We start from the raw sequence: 20,935 nt of genomic DNA, 5'->3' as shown, positions 1-20,935 counted from the left end.
GGGGGGGGGAAGTATGGGGGACTTTTGGGATAGCATTGGAAATGTAATTGAGGAAAATATATAATAAAAAAAATTGTGGAAAAAAAAAAAAAAAAAAGAACTAGAGTTCGAGGTCGTGTGAGCTTCCTGGCATGAGTCCCGGAGACTGAACTCAGTTCCTCTGCACGAGCAATCTTTCCAGCCCCTCAGACCTCTTTCTAGGTGCGGCCAGGCATGCCCACTCCCATACTCACCACACACAAACACACACACACACACACACACACAGAGAGAGAGAGAGAGAGACAGAGAGAGAGAGAGAGAGAGAGAGGTTCCATCTTCTAGTCTAATTTGTTCTGTGATTAAGCTGAGCTAGGAATGGCCTTTTCCTGAGGATGTTTGATGTAATTTGTCAGGCTGTAAGGGAGCAGAAAGTCATGATCAGACATCACTTGGGTGGAGTCAGGCAGGTACTAATGTCATTTTCACCACAGCCTCAGTATACAGAGCCACTGAATGATACACAAGAAGCCACTGCATTTTCAAATCAAAATGGCTATGCACTAATTATGTTTGAAACCCATTGCCCAAATCTAAGGTCCTGTCGCAGATTGCAAGTTCCATCACATAACAGGTTACTTTTTTCATCCTTCAAACCATGCTTAGTGTAATCTGTAGATATTTTGATTCAAAGAAGCTTGATGATAAACTCTGCCTCCACTCTTTCCTCTGTAGAATGCCACACAACAGACACATTGCTGGCCCTGCTGAGCCATGCTCCCTGGAGAACTGAAGCATTCCCTAGGGAGGAAGTTAGTGGGGGGAGGGGTTGTATGCAAACCCCATCTTTCTGCAGCTTGACCCATCTACAGGAATGACTGGATGGATTTACTTTTTAGATTTAGTAAGAATAAGGGTTTCATGTGATTAGAGAAATTAAGCATGGTCTTTTTCTGAAAATAGCACGATGGTGTGCTGTGTCTACCTGTGCCCGAGTGTGTTCCATGGGCCTCAGAGAGAGATTCATATTCATCACAGGTGCCCTGCCTGAAGCCAACTGGGAGATTCGTCTTCATGCAGAACCTAAGCGAATTGTATCTAGTGATGGGACAGCCTACCTTTGAAGCAAGAGACACTGAGTGCAAAATTAATGATTCCAAATGTGCAAAATTAATGATTCCAAATTCGTAGTTAGTGTGTCAGGAGAACAATTGAACCATTGTCTGGGTTAAGGCCTTTCTCAGTTTTCCATGTGATTCCTATTTACCTAAGAAACTTATATATCCTTCAGAAACTGGTCTGTAAGGTTCAAATCAAGCATTTTCTGATAATAAATCCTTAAAAAATGCATTCATTGGTATTCATGTGATTTTGCCATCAATTAAAGATGAAAACTGATTTTGCACAGTAATGAGATAGATGCTTTGTTTGCTGCCACATGAAGAATTAGATCTTGGTAGAGTGGTTGACCCTGCAGGCCATGGGGCGGCTTCAGGTTTTTCACAGCGGATCGATGCTTTGATTCTCTCTGCCGTGCTGCGCATGCTGCATCACATAAATATGTAGGACAAAATGGCACAAGTGTATTTAGGCCCTTCTAAAAGTTGTTGGAAATTCTGTCCCAATCCCAAGCCAAAAATCATTTAATGAATTTTTTTTTAATGAAACTCAAATTGACAACTCAAACACCAATTTCTAAAATCAAGTATTCTTACACAGTGCAATTCAGAATATGCCAGTTTGATGTATGTTGGGGAACGATGGTAGGAAAGTGTCAAAAGTCTTTGTTTTCTCAATTAAGGTTTATGTTTCTCTAAGAACAGAATACTTTAGGTGCACAGTAAGAACAATGGCTCTGCACATAACCCTGCATCTGAGGTGCTGGAGGCAGCAGTGTCCGGGCTGTAAAGGAAATACACACAGGGTGTGTGCTGGTCAAAGTGTGCATGTGTCTGCTCAGAACTAAGGCTGCAGTGGTTACAGGATCCATGTCCAAGTGCTCCCAGAAACACAATAGATTCATCCCACTTGAAATCGATTAGGAAATGAAGTTTGGTCACCTCCCGTCCAGAAACCTTTTCTATTACAAAAATGTTCACAGCCCTCACATTTAGTGACCCATAGTCCAAGAAGCTGGACTTTCATCTAAGAGTGGAGAGAGAGGCCTTGTCACCTTCCATCCCTTACCTTTGGGAACTTAGTACACTGTTGCTTCTCGGTGTAGCAGCTTCAGTTCCTTTCTAGACTGCTAATGAGATCTGTCAGACAATGGAGTCATAAGCTGAACTTAAGGTAGGCAGATGGGGCAAAGCAGAAGGGAGTGTTTTTGTTGTATCTGACGATGCAGTTGCTGAGCATTGCTGGTGGGTTTAATTCATTCTTGCCGTTGTAACTACTCATTACCAGAACCCATGTTTCTGGAATAGTCCCAGGGGAGGGTGCTGATCACCAGAGCAACATTCCCTTCTCAGGATCAGAGTTTTATAGCCCTCAGCCCAGTAAAAGGGTGGAAATAATCACCAAAGGAGGGGCCATGAGCATGTAAGAGGACAACCACATGGCTGATGGTGACTAGGTTGTAAAACTGGTTAGGAAGATAGGATTGGAGCTCTTATCTAGACACACTTTAATGTATTATATGTTTATAGTACTTACTTGTTTCATTTCTATATTAAGTTACAGGTTTTAATTCTGAGGTAAGTTCTAATAAAATGAAAGGCAAGCTTAGTTTTATTGGCTTGTTGAAGTGGCTGTTTTCATGGCAGGAAGTCCTTAAGAGAGGAGGAGACTCAAAGGACCACCCAGCAGTTGCTTAGATGTCCCTAAAACACACACTTAGAGGTAGTTAATGTTTTTACAACGGCAAACTTAATTCATGGTTAATTAAAATTGAACAAGTGCACAAATTTTTAAAAGAATGAATTAGATTCTTGTCACCCCAGTCATTAAGTTTTAGGCTTTGTATCTTTTTTGTTTGTTTGCTTGTTTGAGTTTTTCGAGACAGGGTTTCTCTGTATAGCCCTGGCTGTTCTAGAACTCACTCTGTAGACCAGGCTGGCCTCGAACTCAGAAATCCACCTGCCTCTGCCTCCCAATTGCTGGGATTAAAGGCCACTGCCCAGCTAGGCTTTGTACCTTTATATAGGACTTCTTAGGTGCATCTGTCAACTTGTACCTAGATCTTTGACAAAGGAGATAAAACCATCCAATGGAAAAAAGACAGCATTTTCAACAAATGGTGCTGGCACTTATCATGTAGAAGAATTCGAATTGATCCATTCTTATCTCCTTGTACAAAGCTCAAGTCTAAGAGGATCAAGGAACTCCACATAAAACCAGAGACACTGAAACTAATAGAAAAGAAAGTGGGGAAGAGCTTTGAACACATGGGCACAGGAGAAAATTTCCTGAACAGAACACCAATAGCTTATGTTCTAAGATCAAGAATTGACAAATGGGGGGCTGGTAAAATGGCTCAGTGGTTAAGAGCACCGACTACTCTTCCAAAGGTCCCAAGTTCAAATCCCAGCAACCACATGGTGGCTCACAACCATCCGTAACGAAATCTGACCGCCCTCTTCTGAAGTATCTGAGGACAGCTACCGTGTACTTACATATAATAAATAAATAAATCTTTAAAAAAATTGACAAATGGGACCCATAAAATTGCAAAGCTTCAGTAAGGCAAAGGACACTATCAGTAGGACAAAATGGCAACCAACAGATTGGGAAAAGATCTTTACCAATCTTACATCCGATACAGGGTTAATATCCAATATATACAAAGAATTCAAGAAGTTAGACTCCAGAGAACCAAATAACCCTATTTAAAAATGGGGTACAGAGCTAAACAAAGAATTCTCAACTGAGGAATATCAAATGGCTGAGAAACACCTGAGAAATGTTCAACATTCTTAGTCATCAGGGAAATGCAAATCAAAAAACCCTGAGATTCCACCTCACACCAGTCAGAATGGCTAAGATGAAAAACTCAGGTGACAACAGGATGCTGGCAAGGATGTAGAGAAAGAGGAACACTCCTCCATTGTTGGTGGGATTGCAAGCTGGTAAAACCCCTCTGGAAATCAGTTTGGCAGTTCCTCAGAAAATTAGACACAGTACTACTTGAGGACCCAGCAATACCACTCCTGGGCATATACCCAGAAGATGCTCCAACTTGTAATAAGGGCACATGCTTCACTATGTTCATAGCAGCCTTATTTATAATAGCCAGAAGCTGGAAAGAACCCAGATGTCCCTCAACAAAGGAATGAATACAGAAAATATGGTACATTTACACAATGGAGTACTACTCAGCTATTAAAAACAATGAATTCATGAAATTCTTAGGCAAATGAATGGAACTAGAAAATATCATCCTGAGTGAGGTAACCCAATCACAAAAGAACACACATGATACCCACTTATAAGTGGATATTAGCCCAGAAGTTCAGAATACCCAAGATACAATTCATAGACCACATGAAGCTCAAAAAGAAGGAAGACCAAAGTGTGAATACTTCAATCCTCCTTAGAAAGGGGAACAAAATACCCATGGGAGAAGTTACAGAGACAAAATGTGGAGCAGAAACTGAAGGAAAAGCCATCCAGAGACTGCCCCACCTGGGGATCTATCCCATATATAGTCACCAAACCCAGACACTATTGTGGATGCCAACAAGTGCTTGCTGACAGAAGCCTGATGTGGCTGTCTCCTGAGAGGCTCTGCCAGTACCTGACAAATACAAAGGTGGACGCTCCCAGCCAAACATTGGACTGAGTACAGGGTCCCCAATGGAGGAGTTAGAGAAAGGACTGAAGGAGCTGAAGGGGTTTGCAGCCCCAAAGGAAGAACAACATGAACCAAGCAGTACCCCCAGAGCTCCCAGGAAATAAATCAGCAACCAAAGAGTACACATGGAGGGACCCATGCCTTCAGTTGCATATGTAGCAGAGGATGGCCTTTTTGGACATCAGTGGGCCTGATGCTCCAGTGTAGGGGAATGCCAGGGCGGGAAGCAGGAGTGGGTGGGTTGGTGAGCAGGGGGATAGGGAGGGGGATTTCGGAGGGGAAACGAGGAAAGGGGAATAACATTTAAAATGTAAATAAAGAAAACATCTAATAAAAAATGATACATGGTATTTTCACTTGTTACTATGGTCAAGCTGCAGGTGTAGTAGCTTAATGGTGTCCTGGGCACCATCTCTGGTATCGCGTAAGGGAAACCAGCTGTATGAGTCATACGGTGACTTAACCATCGCTTTCTAACGAGCAGAGTAGGAATTCCAAAGTCGCTTTTGTTCTCTTAGTGGAATTAGTCCTACAAAAAGCATCAGCACACCAGTGGTTTCTGACCAGAGGTGATGGATTTCTCTGCATGAACATTTGGCACTTTCTAGAGAAGTTTTTGATTGTCACATCTGGGTGGAGGGTACTACTGTTTTGTCATAGGCAGAGGCAACAGCTGCTGCTAGATTCACAGAAAGAATGGACTTGGCATAAAATGTGTGAGTGCTGATGGCGAGAAGTCTACTCTCAGTCAACCTGCTCTTTGGCCTGTTAGGTCAGAAAGGGTGAGGACCTGTGAGGTGGCTCAGCAGGGGACCGGATTTGCAGTGGGAGCCTAGCCAGAGTTTGACCCAGTGAATCCAAGTGAAAGCTGGATGCAGGGGCAGGTATCAGGCCCCAGCACTGCTGCTGGGAGATGGGAGGTCTCCAGAGAACTGCAGGCCAGCTAGCTTGGAGAACAAAGCCTGGCAGAAACAGGAGGGACCTCTCGTCAGTGAAGTGGACCAAGGGCTCGGACTTTCTCTGATCTCCATCCGTGCATTGTGGTATGTGTGTGCCCTGCTCATAGACATCGTCCACAACAACGGTACTTTTTAAAATCAATCAGCATTATACCTTCAGCTGGCCCTGCCAGTTTGCCACCAAACGTGTGGATCATCCTCGTTACCCTTCACTTCAACAGTATTTTGTTTTATGCATCTCAAAATATTTACAGGTCTAGAACAAAAAAAAAATCATGTATTAATTGGCATAAATATAATTACTAGCTGGTTTAAATATCAGTTAGAGTTTATTGACGACTTGTGCTCTCTCTCTCTCTCTCTCCCTCCCTCTCCTGTCTCTTTGTGTGTGTGTGTGTGTGTGTGTGTGTGTGTGTGTATGCGCGCGCGTGTGTGTGTGTTCTGAGACAGGGTTTCTCTGTGTAGCTCTGGCTGTCCTGGAATTCTCTCTGTAAACCAGGCTGGCCTCAAACTCAGAGTCTCCTGCCCCTGGGATTAAAGGCATGCCCTGCTGCCACCTGGTTTTTTTCTTTTTCTTTCTTTCTTTTTCTTTTTTTTTTTCTTATTTTTTGTTTTTTGTTTTTTTTTTTGAGACAGGGTTTTTCTGTATAGCCCTGGCTGTCCTGGACCTCACTTTGTAGACCAGGCTGGCCTCGAACTCAGAAATCCGCCTGCCTCTGCCTCCCAAGTGCTGGGATAAAAGGCGTGTGCCACCACCGCCCAGCTGAAACTTGTTTTTATTTTTACCTTTCTTTTTTTAAAGAGCCAATTAGCCACCTCTCTAGTTGCCTTCCCATCACCATTTGCTGCTGCCTCTCTCTGTCAAGGAGGAAGGACCCTGTTAACAAAAGCTGGATGAGGAAAGTCTGCCGCAGGGGACTGGTGAACAGTCTGTGTCTGACATGGCACCGACCTGGCTGTGGGATTCTGGCTCTGGTTCTCTTGACATACATAGTTCTCTGCATCTCGGTCTCTTCACACTACATGATTGCTCTGAGCATATAAAGGGAAGCTCTAAGCACACACAGCCTAGGCAGAATGAGGTCTGTGCTTGGTTGGATTGAGAAAGAGAGCATTCCTGGGATTGCAGTTTGTCTGGGGCCGCGGCTGGAGTTCAGTGTTGCCAGTGTGTTAGTTACATGTCTGTTGCTGTGATAAAACCAGCTTAAGGCAGGATAGGCTTTCACTGACTCAGTTCTAGGGAAGACGGTCATCGTCGCAGTGACGGGTTAGAGCAGGAGGCATTTTGTCACATTCCATCACAGTCAGGTAGCAAAGAAGGATGAAGGCTCCTATTCACATTGTTATCTCCTTTTATACAGTCCAGGATCCCAGACCATGAATGGTATTGCCCCTATTTATAGTGTGCTTTCTCTAATCTATAAACTCTCAAACATGCCTGGAAATTTGTTACCATGGCAACTGTAAGCCCCATCAAGATGACAGTCAGTATTACCCACCATAACAAGAATGCATGAAACTTCCCAGGTTTGCATGAACTGGGCGTGGTGGTGAATGCCTGTGGTCTTAGCATTCTCCTGGCAGAGGCAGGAGAACTGGAAGTCAAAGCCCTTTCCCACTTTGTAGGGAGTTTCAGACCAGCCTGGATACATTGGATCTTGTCTTAAAACATATCCCCACCCATCTGTAATGTACTGGAGTTGACAGTTGATCATGGGTTTCTGCTTTTTATTAAAGTGGATTGTCCTTGATTCCTCTATTACTCCTGGGGCTTACAGTTTGTAATTGAAGAATCCTTGTGGTGAATACATACTGACTGTTCTCATTTTCCTCTCCTCGTGCCTGCTATCAGAATCGATGTCCATCGTAAGGAGAATACAGGGGCCGCGGAGAAGTCCATTACTATCCTCTCTACCCCTGAAGGCACCTCTGCAGCTTGTAAGTCTATTCTGGAGATTATGCATAAGGAAGCGCAAGATATAAAATTGTGAGTAACGAGGTCTAGCCTGCGAAGAGGGTTCTTTGCTTTGTTGCAGATTTCTCTGACACAGTTCTTGGGAATTGCTAAGCAGCAAAGGGGAATGCTTTCCCGATAAGATAGTGTTGGTTACTCTTGACTTGGTGTGAAACATTAAGTCTTTTAGAAACTGAAATCCTCCATTTTCATTTATACTTGGCTATGGAACAGGGAGCCTTGATGGGGAGGAGACATGCAGTTAGAAGAAGCCAGCTGGGCCATATAGCCAGTTGAGGGCCTCACCCCAGATGGGCCCTGGCAGACCTTGGGCATTCTGTCTTTGTCTGTACCCAGCTCCACCATGCACATTAGGGCAGCATGGAGGTGTGAAAGAGCCTAATCCTGTGCCAAGGGCAACTGAAGCTTGGTCTGGGGGATCGGGCTAGAGTTGAGTGTCTCTGCCTCAGAAAGTTAGGTTGGGTCTGTGCCACTTGGATGCACTGAACAGAGCAAGGAGGGCTGGAGGAGGCAGCCTGGGACCGCATTGCATTTACTTACTTTGTAAAAGTCCACTGTATATATGTATGTATGTATGTATGTCTTAGTGATAGGTGTTTTGTGTGGGTATAATCATGTTTTTAGGATGGAGAAAGTAAAGCAAAAGCCCACTGCCGTGGAGTCCCCTGTGGCATTTAAAACGCAGGCTATGTAACGGGGAAGAAGTCCAGTGGGCGAGGTGTCTGCTGAGTGAGCTTAGGGACCTGAACTTGGGTCCCTAGGCTCATGGCAAAGCTGGCTGTGCTGGTGGCCTTTGTGTATCTTTAGCTTTGGGGAAGTAGAGGCAGCAGGTCCAGTTTCACTGAGAGAGAGTGTTGGTTACTCTTGTCTCAAAAGATAAGGTGGTGAGCGATAGAAGCAGACATGTGACACTTCTGGGCAACACATATGCACTCGTGGGTGAGTATACACCTACATGCATGTGTATACACACTCATACCGCCTAAACATGGAAAGAGAGAAGCAAAGCAGGGCACAGGGAGCCAGCTCCATTTCTGCTCTTCTCTCCCCATGTGCGACCACTATTGAGTTTGTAGGACTTGTTTATCTCCAAATGTGTGGTTCCAGGGCTATCCTGGCCTTGCACTTTGGAGCAATGTTTCCTGTATTTGTGCAGTACTTTGATTTATACATTGTGTTCCACTTTGACTAAGAGAAGCTATCACTGAGTGTAGATATTACCTGTTATGACTAAGAGAAAGACTGTCTTAAAGATGCGTGCCTATGTAAATAGCCTGCTATTCTTTCCCCTGACATGCGTGACTTGCTGGAGGCGGGTTAGTCGCCAGCTTACTTCACAGCAGAGCGAGTGTAAGGTTTCTCACCCTGCAGTCTGGGCGGAAATACTTAGCAGAAGAACATTTGTCTTTTTATCCAGTGGTTTATTTTCCCTGACTTTATGACCATTTTTCGATTTACAGCACAGAGGAGATTCCCTTGAAGATCTTAGCTCACAATAACTTTGTAGGCCGTCTCATTGGTAAAGAAGGAAGAAACCTTAAAAAAATCGAGCAAGACACGGACACTAAAATCACAATATCTCCGTAAGTGCCGTCTTGTTTGTGAGTCAGGGACTTTCATATCCTGTTTTTAAGCCTCGTGTTTTGTTCACGGCTCCCTGCTTACAGCTGTTTCTGCTCTGCTGTTAGGCTGAGAGCCCGTTTCTCAGCCTGCTGTCTGCCCTGTTTCTAACAATCTTGAAAGTATTGTGTGTTCTCACAGGGGTGGCATGCATCTTAATACTCAACATTCGTATTTTCCAGCCAAAGTCTTTATGGTATTGTTGGCATTTATTTCCCAAGTTGGAACTTTAACCTAATTTATTTTCGTTTGCTGTATTACAAATTATTCCACCATTTGACAGCTTAAGACAATAGTCAGCATGTGTTGCGTGGCTTGTTTATGTGGGTTGGCAGCTCAGGACCTCAGCATGGGGCCTGGGCCCAGGCTGCTCTTGAGCAGCAGAGGGAGCGAGCCAATGGAGAGAAGGTGCTGGAAGCTGCACTGTCTATGATGAAACCTCAGAACTCATCATACGGTTTAGACAAGTCAGCCCTTTTCCATGTGTTTAGGGATGTAGACTTCTTTGTGGGGGGCATAATTTTGGAGGTGTGTTATCACACCTGGGTACATGCCTACTGTGATAATAAGGAAAAGTTTCTCTTTTTCTGGGGTGATAATCCTTGGTTTCTACCATAGGACCCCAGAAAGTGGGAATTGGCCGGTGAGCTGGAAATGGATGAAAAAGTTAGAATACAAAGTGCCTGACAGGAATGGCTCGAGAATAGAGGCTTGAGTGACATACTTCCTTGGTCAGCACCAAAAGTGGGTGTTTAACTCTGAGAATATAAAAGATGTCACCCACCCACGGCCCCGCCCGTCCTGGGTAGGAGTTGTTTTTCCTCTCAAAGCTGCTGACTGCTGTAGGCATCAGTGTGCACACTTGGAACTTCTCCTGGCCTTTAAAGCTTCAGTAGGGTCTGAGCTAAGCAAAGAGTTTTTAATATTGTTGTCTGTTTCGGGGTTTAAGTGGGGTCAGCAGAGACCATTTAAAAATTTAGTCTAGATGCTTGATTGTGTTACTTCCTTTAGGTAACTTTAATCTAAATTCTGAAAATATTGGAGAAATTGAGCTCACTCACACAGATGCTGATCTGCCTTTGGGGAGGGCTTTACTGCGTCCACCTCCTTATTTCAGAAAACACAGTTGTCAGCGGCTTCTGACTAGGATTGACCAGAAAAGCCTAGGTGCTTCCTTGCAGCACCAAACATCCCTTTGCTCACTCCTCCTCAGCTCACTGTCAGGGGTGGAATGAGGGGCTCAACAAGTGTACCGCATTTACAACACAGATGTAATGAAACCATGTGCCCAGTCGCTGCTATTGAGGGATGGGAGGGAGGTCACTACAAGATTGGATTTGGGTCTTTGGTGCTTGATCTCACACTTTCTAATAATGCTGGGCCAGCCATTGTGACAGCTGAATGACTGTCACCTGTCCTCCTGACATTCTTGTTTTTACTCTCCTGCCCATAGATTGCAGGAACTGACGCTGTACAATCCGGAACGCACCATTACAGTGAAAGGCAGTGTTGAGACGTGTGCCAAGGCCGAGGAGGAAATAATGAAGAAGATCAGGGAGTCTTATGAAAATGATATTGCTTCCATGAATGTTAGTTCTGGGGTGGGGAGGTCGTTGTTCTGATGGACAGTCAAGAACTCTTTTGCTAGGAACTCTTCAGTGGCTCCAGTGCTTCAAGTGTTGTGAGTGAGTGGTCAGCACCGTCCCAAGACTCTGAGATGGCACACAAGCCTTCGCACTGGGCTTAGCTGTCTGTGATTACTAACCCATTAGGTAGCTTCTGAGCCTTGGCTTCTTGATACACAAGCAATGATTAATACCTGTCTACCCAAGGTTATTCCTGTGTTAATTTGAGGATGTGAGCATTAGAGGCAGGAGAATTAGGTTTTATTTCCCGCCAACAGTTTGTGAGCCACAGCTTTCTTCTCTGTATCAGGTAGCTGGTATCTCCTATTGTACATGCTCTTTAAGATTACACCAAGTACCATGCATGTAAACTTACAATTAGAAAAACACAGGCTTAAGTGCCAAGGTGGAGTGGTGTGAGCCCAGCAACTTGGAAGGCTGAGGTGGGTGGACTGCAAGGTCAAGTCCACCCTGAGAATGTAGAAGGTCCATGTCTTGAACATGGTACAGGTTGAGGGGCTAGTGTGGCTTCTGTGCTAGAGTGCTTGCCTAGCGTGCCTCAGCCCCTGCACTGCAGAGTCATAAAGCAGAAACACAGGTTTGAATATTACCGTATTAACCCATAGAAGCCTGCAAGATTGAGAATTCCCTATGGCAAATGTAGTGAAGGCTTTGCAAACAAACTCCTGCCACTATGGCGGAATGGTTCAGGCAGTGGAACAGTTCAGACGCCCACTGTGTAAAAGGTACTCCTTAAATGTGAAGTGAGTGATGTAAGGAGCTTCAGTTGGGCCTGTCGTAGGACATAGTAACCTGAGAAGGGTACAGATAGGCAAGCATCCAAAGTATCTATACACATATAAACACACCAACTCGGTATCCTCCCAAAGGTGTGCTTACTGTGAAGGCGGATTCAGCGGGAGGCTAGGAATGAAGCTCCTGTCCCAGCGCTTGCTCTCAGTACCTGATGTGATTTCAGGAGGTGCAGCTCACTTAGTTCTCCTTCAGCAGTGCAGGACTCTGAGGCTGTTTATGGAGGACCCGCAGTGTGCAGAGCACCATTCTGTCTTAGGTGCTCTGAGCTGGTGGAGAGGGGAGGGACCATGCTTCCCTTACTTGCCTTGAGACTCCTCAGTGCAACAGTGCTGAGAGGCATCAATACACTACCTATAATTCTGTGGGAATACCTGCTGTGCTAAATAAACGAGTCTTAGTGTAGTATTTTTTTTCTTTATTAGACAAAAGGTCACAATCTGAATTGTGACATTTACAAATACTCACTCCCTTGATTCTTTTGGTAAAAAATTAAAGTTCCTCTTTACCGTTGCAGCTTCAAGCACATTTAATCCCTGGATTAAATCTGAATGCCTTGGGTCTCTTCCCACCCACGTCAGGGATGCCACCTCCCACCTCAGGGCCCCCTTCAACCCTGACTCCTCCCTACCCACAATTTGAGGTAAGTTCTTCGGCCCTTGCCATTACACTTACGTGCCATGGTGATGCTGCAGTCTGAGCTAATCGGCAAAACGTTCATGCCAGCTCTGTGTTGTGCGATCTGTTACTTGTCAATGGAAACTTTTAATTTGATCTCCAGATAATAAGCATGAGTTGTTCTGAAGTATTTGGGGTGGTAGAATTATGCAAATATGTCATTTCAATAATAAAAAAAATAGTTTTGGTGGATTTATTTTGTTGGTTTGTCTTTGGTGCAGTACTCCGGGGTCAAGGCTGATAGTTTTAATGTTAAAGCAAAGAGGTTTTTAGGAGATTTCCATGCTGGACAGTGTGCACACTTGTAAGTGCACTCTTGCTGAGACAGGAGGATTTCGAGGTTGAGATAATCTGCTTACACAGCAAGACTTTGTCTCAAAGAAAAATTTCTCTTTCATTTTTACCACCTAGAAGTTACCGGCTCTAGAAGGCCTGGATAGACTGGGCTTGTTTTCCATTGGGTATCGTATGTTCCTGGTCAGTGAACCAAGGGAGTTTATCTCACAGTTCTACTGTGTTCATGTATAGAACATGGCATAGCTTGTATTCTGTAGAGATTATATAACAAATATGTTTATTTATGGAGACAGGACTTTTTTAAAAATTTGTTTTATGTGCATGAGTATTTGCGCTCATGTATGTATGCCTGTACCACACATGCCTGGTACTGACAGATGTCGGGGGGGTGGGGTGGGTGTTGGATCTCCTAGATCTGTAGCTATGAATGGCCATGTGGGCGCTGGGAATTGAACCCAGGTCTATAGCAGGAACAATTGCTTCTAACCTTTCCAGCTCTGGCACAGGGATTTAATTGTTTAGACAAAGTCTTTCTATGTAGCCCAGGCTGACCTAATACACATTCTCTTCCTACCCTGCTTCCCTATGTTGTGAGCCATCATATGTTTTGTAAATCTTATTTTGCTATCCAGTTTTTGAGAATAGCTTTGCAGACGAAAAGACACCTAACTAGGAAAGATCATCGTTGTTTGCATCATTGGTCTTTAATATTCTAGGGTCATTCATGACGGATTTCTTTCTCCATTTGTTTGACGCTCTTAATATAGCTACCACGCACCTTAAGAGATGTTCAAGTGTTACAGTTTGAGAGTTTAATTGTGCCACTACCTAGAGTAAAGTAAATGGACATTGGTGTTCTTCAGGAACACAAGAGTACTAGCCTGTCAACACTGTACCATTTCAAAAGTAAGAATTTCCTTGTCTGTCCCTGAATCTGGTGTCACATTTGTGCTTTTACATGAGCAAAGCCATGGGGAGCAAGCCAGTGTTCCTCCATGGTCTGCTTCTGTTCCTGCCTCTAGGTTTCTGCCTTGAGTCTTGAAAGATCTTGAATCTTTCTCTGCAACTCACCTGCCATATCCAGTTATTTAAACCTGGAAACTATGTAACAAATTGAGGTTGGCTTTCACAGTGGTGACTAAATAAGCACCTGGAAGTGATAGTATGTATGCACTTGGTGGGGGTGGGACAGACTAAAGAAGAGAGGACTGCTTGAGCTGACAAGTTCACATCACCCTGGGCATCCTGAAGAACCTGCTCCAGCACAGTGTACACAGATTGTCAACTGAATATCAAGTATGAATAGATCCTACACATCATGTAAAGCCTTCATTCAGATTTGGGTACTGTGAAGGAGCTGGCAGGTTTGCTCCTGATGGTGACCATCTTGGGGAAAGAAGATTGGAGTCACCCCAAGTCTGAGCTAGCTCTGCTGTAAATTTATGCAGCTGAAGGTCAGGCTCCTTATTGCCCTGGGTCTGTTTTCAGAATGGAAAACCTGTAGTCTCAGCCTTCAGTGGCTGAGGCATGAATATTGCTGTGAGTTCTAGGTCAGGTTGGGCTACTTGGTGGGTCCAGGCAAGCCTAGGCTACAGAGCAAGACCTCAAGTTGAAAGCAAGTATGGTGTATGGGGGATAGAGGCCTGTGTTGATGCTAAGCACTTAGGAAATAGAGACAGGTGGATGAATCTCTGGGTTCAAGGCCAGTCAGGTCTACATAGTGAGTGCCAGGAGAGTCAGAGCTAAGTACAGACCCTATCTCCATGATCCCCCACAAAGCAGAGTTTAAAACTACACAAAAGCTAGGCAGTGGTGGCGCATGCCTTTAATGCCCAGGCAGAGGCAGGCGGATTTCTGAGTTCAAGGCCAGCCTGGTCTACAGAGTTAGTTCCAGGACAGCCAGGGCTATACAGAGAAACCCTGTCTCAGAAAAAAAAAAAAAAAAAAATCCAACCCCCCCCCCCAAACTACACAAAAACTTGTGTAATTTACTTACTTTCTTAAAGAATTTCCTTAGACTTGCCAATAGAATTGTAAGGTATTTTTGTGAGGTATATTTAGATTGAGAGGTATCAGAGAATGCTAGGACAGGTAAAATCGAGGCCACAAACACTCTGGCTATAGGAAAGAAGTGTAACTTAGTTTTTGCTTTTTATATCCTGATGGTGATGTCTTTAAAAAAACATTGGTTTTAGGGGGCTGGAGAGATGGTTCGGTGGATAAGGGTACTGGCTGCCCTTCCAAAGGATCCAGGTTCAATTTCTAGGTCATGACTGCCTGTAACTTCAGTCCTAGGGGACCTGACATCATCACCTGGCCTCCACAGATCCTCATGCTTATGTGACAAGTACTTTGAGCCACTGAGCCATCTCTGTAGCCCTCCACCTTATTTTTTGGAGTAAAGTTTTTTTTTTTTTCACAGAATCTGGTCTCATTGGTCTGGCTCAGCTGTCAGCCAGTAAGCTCCAGGGAGTCACCTGTGTAGATGATGCTCAGATGTATAGGTGCATGCTGCTGTGCCTGGCTTCTCATAAATGCTGGCTTCCAAACTCAGGCTTTTCATTTATTGACTAACACATCTCCCTAGCCCTGAGAAGTAGATTTTGATGTGTAAACCACCCCTCCACCACCACTACCACCAAGACTTTTTATGGACTTTTAGAATTGTCTGTCTTCTTTATGTAGATTTATTCACTTCTGCTGTGTGAGAGGAATGGACTGTCTGTGGATAAACTTCTTGCCCCTGTTCCATTCCAGATCTCTACTCACTCATCCTTCCAAAGTATTCTCTCTCCCAGAACCTGTGAGGTTGATTGCTCCAAACAGCCAAAGTGATGTATCTTTCAAAAGATTTCAGAGTCTCTAGTTCCTGCTTGGAACCCAGTTCACTCAGGACTGAATTGGCAAGACCCTCGTTTATAAATGACAGGAAATGCTCCTTTCAGAAATGCCCAAACAGTAGGGAAGTGAGAGTTGCCAGCCAGAGAACCAGCCAAGAGCTGGAGCTGGCAACGTGCATGCTCGGTGTCTCCGCTGGCCATGTTGGCAGGAATCAACCTGTGGGCTCTTGTCTTCACAAACCTGGTAGCTTCTTTACACTCTTCTCTGAAGCTCCAAGACACTAGTTTGACCTTGAGGTGGAAAGTACAGGGGCAAGAAAGATGAGTGAGCATTCTTTGTAGGTCACCAGAGGCACTCTAAGAAACAGACCAAGTTCCTGTCTCCTTCTAAGGCCAGGTAGGATCTTGTAGTCCTTAAGATTTTTCACTGTGGTGCAGTAAAACGTTTCTAAGCAAGTAAACCACTGCATCATATGAAGCCTTGGTTTCCTTGGTTATGGGGGAAAAAAAACTTCCTTTTTCTTTCTTTGCTTTTTTCTTTCTTTCTTTTTTAAGCTTTAGTATTCTGTTCAGGTCATAGAGTTGAGTAAACTTCATTTTAGACCCAAATCTAGTTAAAAACAACTCCTCCCTCCCCCAAGTACCTATCTTACAGGCCAAAGGAAAACACTGGCACCCTGCCAGGTTCCTGGAGGCGAATCTCTTGGCTGCCAGGCACGTCTCCATGCCTTTGTGATGCCCGAGTTTGTGTTGCCTGCAGAGTAAATACACTTAACCTCACTGTTTGCTGCTGCGTGTATCTTCTCGATAGCGGGTGATTAGGAATTATTCACTGGCAGACTTCACCAGTTACGCAAATGTTCAGCCTCACAGCTCTGTTCTCGTTATTTCAAGACACAGTGCAGCGCTTGCCAAGAGTCCGAAGGAAGCTTTGCCACAGGCATCTGGCAGCAATCCACTGGGAAGTAGCTTTCGTCCCGTGGCTGTCTTTCATCCTCAAAGAGTCTATGCAGGAACGGGTTTCCTGTGTGTCCTGGGCAGTGAACTTGTACCCAAGGAGTGAGTGTGTCAGAAAGTGTGTGTAGGAATGGGTCCCCTGTGTGTTCAGGGCGGAGAACTTGTACCCAAGGAGTGTGTGTGTCAAAAGGACGATGTTGAGGGGCTTTTCTTCTGTCTGCTTAGGTCTGTCCATAAAACAAAATGGTGTGCTTATCTGGGGTAGATCCTGAAAACAGCTTCTCAATGCTGGATTCCGTGTGAGAACACACTGTACAGACAGTCAAGTGGATAGATGTTTCCACGAGCTGCCTGTGCCTCAGAGGAAAATTCCCTTGTGAAATAATTTATGGCCAGTGAGATGGCTGGGGGAACAGAACTAAAGCCAGAGGAGCTGGGTGATATTCAGAAACGCCCTCTTCCAGCTTCAGATGGCCGATGAATCACTTAAGACGTGTTGCCAATAGCGCACATGACTTACCGTTTGTCTGGGGCACCATCTCCTGTATGAAAAGCACAGTTGCTTCAGACTTGGATTGCTCTATTGGGCAGGCACTCATGCCTTCAGAGCAGCAGCTTCTGTCACACTCAGGCCAGCAGAGACTCCTCACATTGCACTTTGTTGCTGTTGTGATATTGTACTGTGGTCATTTCGGCTGTTCCTTTTCCAGAGCTGGGGTGTGGGTACTTCAAGAGACAGTTCTGAAATCCTCACCAAGTCATTCATGTTTAAATTCAGCCACACCATACCCTGCTTCTTTCTTCTTTGAGACAGGGTTTCTCTATGAAGCCCTGGCTCTGCTGGAACTAGCTCTGTACACTAGGTTGTCCTTGAACTCAGAGATCCAATGCCCCATCTTTAAATTTCTTATTGTAAATAGTTCCTTCCACCTCTAGAGAAGTGAACGTATAACATCTTCTTTAAAACACAAATTTGTTTTATTGCTTATGGTGACTTACCTTTTTCCCACCATTGTATTTTTATTTCAGAATTGTTGGTGGTGTCTATGTGTATGGGTGGTTTGCTTGCGTGTATGTCTGTGCAGCACATATTCTCAGTGCTTACAGAGGTCGAAAGAAGAGAGTGGATCTCTTGGAACTGGTGTGGGTGCTAGGAGTTGAATCTGAGTTCTCTGGAAGGGCAGCCAGTGCTCTTTAACAGCTGAGATATGACTCCAGCCCCCACTATATGTTTTTCAAAAACAAACTTCTTATGTGTAACAGGTTCCAGAACAATAATTTATCCTAACTATAGGTGACTCTTTTCTGACATCTTCATGGCCTAACATGACACCTGTGGCCTCCTCCCCCAGACCCTTTGGTGTCTGTCTTAGGGTTTTCTTGCTGTGAAGAGGCGTCATGACCTCTTGTAAAGGACAACATTTAATTGGGGCTGGCTTATAGTTTCAGAGGTTTAGTCCATTATAATGGTGGCAAGCATGGCAGCATGCAGGCAGGCATAGTGTTGGACAGGTAGCTGAGAGCTCTACATCTGGATTGGCAGGCATCAAGAAAAGAGAGCCACTGGGCCTGGCTTGGGCTTGAGCTTCTGAAACCCCAAAGCCCATCTCCCAGTGACACACTTCCTCCAACAAGGCCACACCTCCCAGTAGTGCCCCTCCCTTATGGGGACCGCTTTCATTCCAGCTCCCACTACTGCTAATGTTGAGCCTTCCTGGAGCAGGCTTCCTGCTGTCAGAAGGTGAATAGAGAAGAAGCTGTGGGAGCAGCCGTGTTGCTCCATTAGACGGCGCTCCATTGCTGGCACTGCACCTTGGCATGGCCTTGTGAGGAATTTGGTCACCGAGCTGTCTCTGAGTGACTACTATGTGACATGAGCCTGGAGAGGGCACACGTGACCAGTGTGAAGCAGGGAAGCATGTCTGTCCACAACCTTTCAGGACTTAGCTTTCAAATGGTTTCTGGCTATTTGTGGATAAGATGCCAAGGGAGTGCAAAGAAGTGCCCGGGAGGGAAGTGTCTTACAGTGTTTTGTTACTAAAGTAAATGGGTTTCCCTTTTAATTCTGTCTTATGTGTGCCCAGTGTCGAATGGTGTGTTCTCTCCATATGTAGGAGCTGTTTTCTCTTTGTGTTTAGGAATTAAAAGCCTAGATCAGTAAAAGAGTGCTTGCCTTGCAAGCACAAATGTTCATCCTTGACTTGGGGGGGGGGGAGGAAGGAGAGAGAAAGGAGGCAAGGAGGCTAAACTCTGGACATCCAGATCCTTTACTGCTGTCTACTTTGTGATGTGTAATCTGAAGCCACCTTGGATGTAGTCTACATGTTTTAAATATTAATAAAAAGAAGGCAAAGTATAAGTCAATAAGGTTTTGAAATTTAGGAAAACTTGTGTAGCCAAAGGTGAGATTTTAATGACTGGTCCTTTAGGTCCTTTAATGATTGAGTTGGTCCTAAAAGTAGGTACGCTCTGGTTACTTCTTTACCATTTCCCATGACCTTCCGAGCACTCCTACTGTATGAGAATGCGCCTGTGCCAGAGGTGAAGGTGCCAGGGATTTATCTGGCAGCAAATAAGCATTCATGTCCTGGCTTTCTTTTCTTACAGCAATCAGAGACGGAGACTGTGCACCTGTTTATTCCCGCCCTGTCCGTTGGCGCCATCATTGGCAAGCAGGGCCAACACATCAAACAGCTTTCTCGTTTTGCGGGAGCTTCGATTAAGGTACTGTTGTGCACACTGTGGTTCTCCTGGTTATACGAGAAAGTGAAAGTGGTGGGATGAATCAGGACTATGACAGGAACCCTACAGCAGTGGCTTAATTGTGCTTAGTTAACATCTCTCTCAGAAAAATTGGTCTGTGGAGAAGCCAACTGGACCACATCATGGCACCTTTGAGATCTGACTTACAACTTCCTTCTAGCTCATCTCCACTTTCCGTGCTCTTAAGAGTCATGTCTGCTGGGCGGTGGTGTGCTTTAATCCTAGCACTCAGGAGGCAGATCTCTGAGTTTGAGGCAAGCCTAGTTTACACAGAGAAGCCGTATCTTGAAAAACAAAACTAACAAAAAACCAAAAAGCCTCCCCCCTCCCCCCCAAAAAAAACCCCAACAAACCAAACCAAACAAAAAGAGCTACATTTGTCACCCAGCCAATGAGGACAGGGGCATGTAGTGAAGTCTTTCCCATAAGTTCATTGCTATGGGATTTTTTTTTTTTTTTTTTTTTTTTTGTATATTCCATTCTCAGAACTTGGCCAGTCAAAGCTGAGGGGCAGCAGGGAAATGAAGTTTTGTGTTGTCAACTAAGCATTTATTGTGTAAATGTGGGACCACTAGTGTTTGTCAAAAGAGATCACTGTCTATCTGCAGGATCTGTATTTTGATGTGTTGAAGCAATTCATTATTAGATAAAAGAGGTGTTTGTATGCATGCGCACCTATGAGAGGGTGCTTGAGCATTTGTGTGCACATGGAGGTTAATGTCTGCTGGTCCCTCAGTCACATGCACTTTATGTTCTGAGATAGGGTGTTACTGACCAGCCTACTGACTCAGTGGGCTGCTGGACCAGTGAGTTTCATGACTCCTGTCTCTACCCTTTCCACCTCTGGGCTGTTCATATGGATGCTGGGATCTAAATATTCTACCAACTGAACCATGCCCCATCCTCAGATTCTTGCTTTAAAACAAAGGTTGCCAGGTTTGATAAGTTCACAGCTTTCTTCTGAAAACCATCAGTGGAAACTTTTAAAAGCCCCTTAATTTAAAAAAAAAAAAAAAAGATGTAATACAATTTCTGTACAACATATATATTCCACTTCTGGATATCTATCCATGAGAAGTGAAGCTTAGCATAAGCACCTCTCCCCCAAAGAAAACTAGAATGTGAATAATGTTTTTATTGGTAACCATCCCAAATGTCCTTCATGTGCAGATAAAGTGTAATCCCCCATGCAATGAGCCTGCACAGTAGAAGTCCCTGAGTAACAGAGCATTGAGGTAGCCAGATGAGAGAAAGTTCATGTATTGTGGTGATAGAAGTCAGAAAGGAAGCTCTCATATTATATGGTCCATTTATGGAATAATTCTGGAAAAGGTGGAGCTACAGGGACAGCAAGGACTTCTGGCTGGGCCTGGCTTCCTCTTTGGGTGCTGGGTTCACACTCTCGTCCTTGTGCTCACCTGCCATCTCCTCTACCCTGAGGCAGATATCTGGTACTACCAAATCATAATCATTTAATGTGTTCACTTATTTTTTGACATTGAAGTTACTCTTAATTTATCTACAATAAATAACACAACCTTGTTTCTTTTTTTTTTTTTTTTTTTTGGTTTTTCGAGACAGGGTTTTTCTGTATAGCCCTGGCTGTCCTGGAACTCACTTTGTAGACCAGGCTGGCC

At 44.5% G+C, this 20,935-nt stretch overlaps 1 protein-coding gene across 2 annotated transcripts in view; it reads left to right on the top strand.

The window, feature by feature from the left end:
- The window catches only part of Igf2bp3 (insulin like growth factor 2 mRNA binding protein 3), a 129,631-nt gene that overhangs the window by 100,512 nt on the left and 8,184 nt on the right, over positions 1-20,935 (top strand). For both annotated transcript variants that reach the window (XM_021164650.1, XM_021164652.2), the window contains exons 7-11: positions 7,583-7,717; positions 9,166-9,288; positions 10,779-10,914; positions 12,281-12,406; positions 19,143-19,259. In XM_021164650.1, the coding sequence (XP_021020309.1) occupies positions 7,583-7,717; positions 9,166-9,288; positions 10,779-10,914; positions 12,281-12,406; positions 19,143-19,259 (637 nt within the window). The remainder of the gene's footprint in view (positions 1-7,582; positions 7,718-9,165; positions 9,289-10,778; positions 10,915-12,280; positions 12,407-19,142; positions 19,260-20,935) is intronic.

Source organism: Mus caroli, chromosome 6 (genome assembly GCF_900094665.2).
Source record: "Mus caroli chromosome 6, CAROLI_EIJ_v1.1, whole genome shotgun sequence".
NCBI lineage: Eukaryota > Metazoa > Chordata > Mammalia > Rodentia > Muridae > Mus > Mus caroli.
This window is presented reverse-complemented; position numbering and strand designations above follow the sequence as displayed.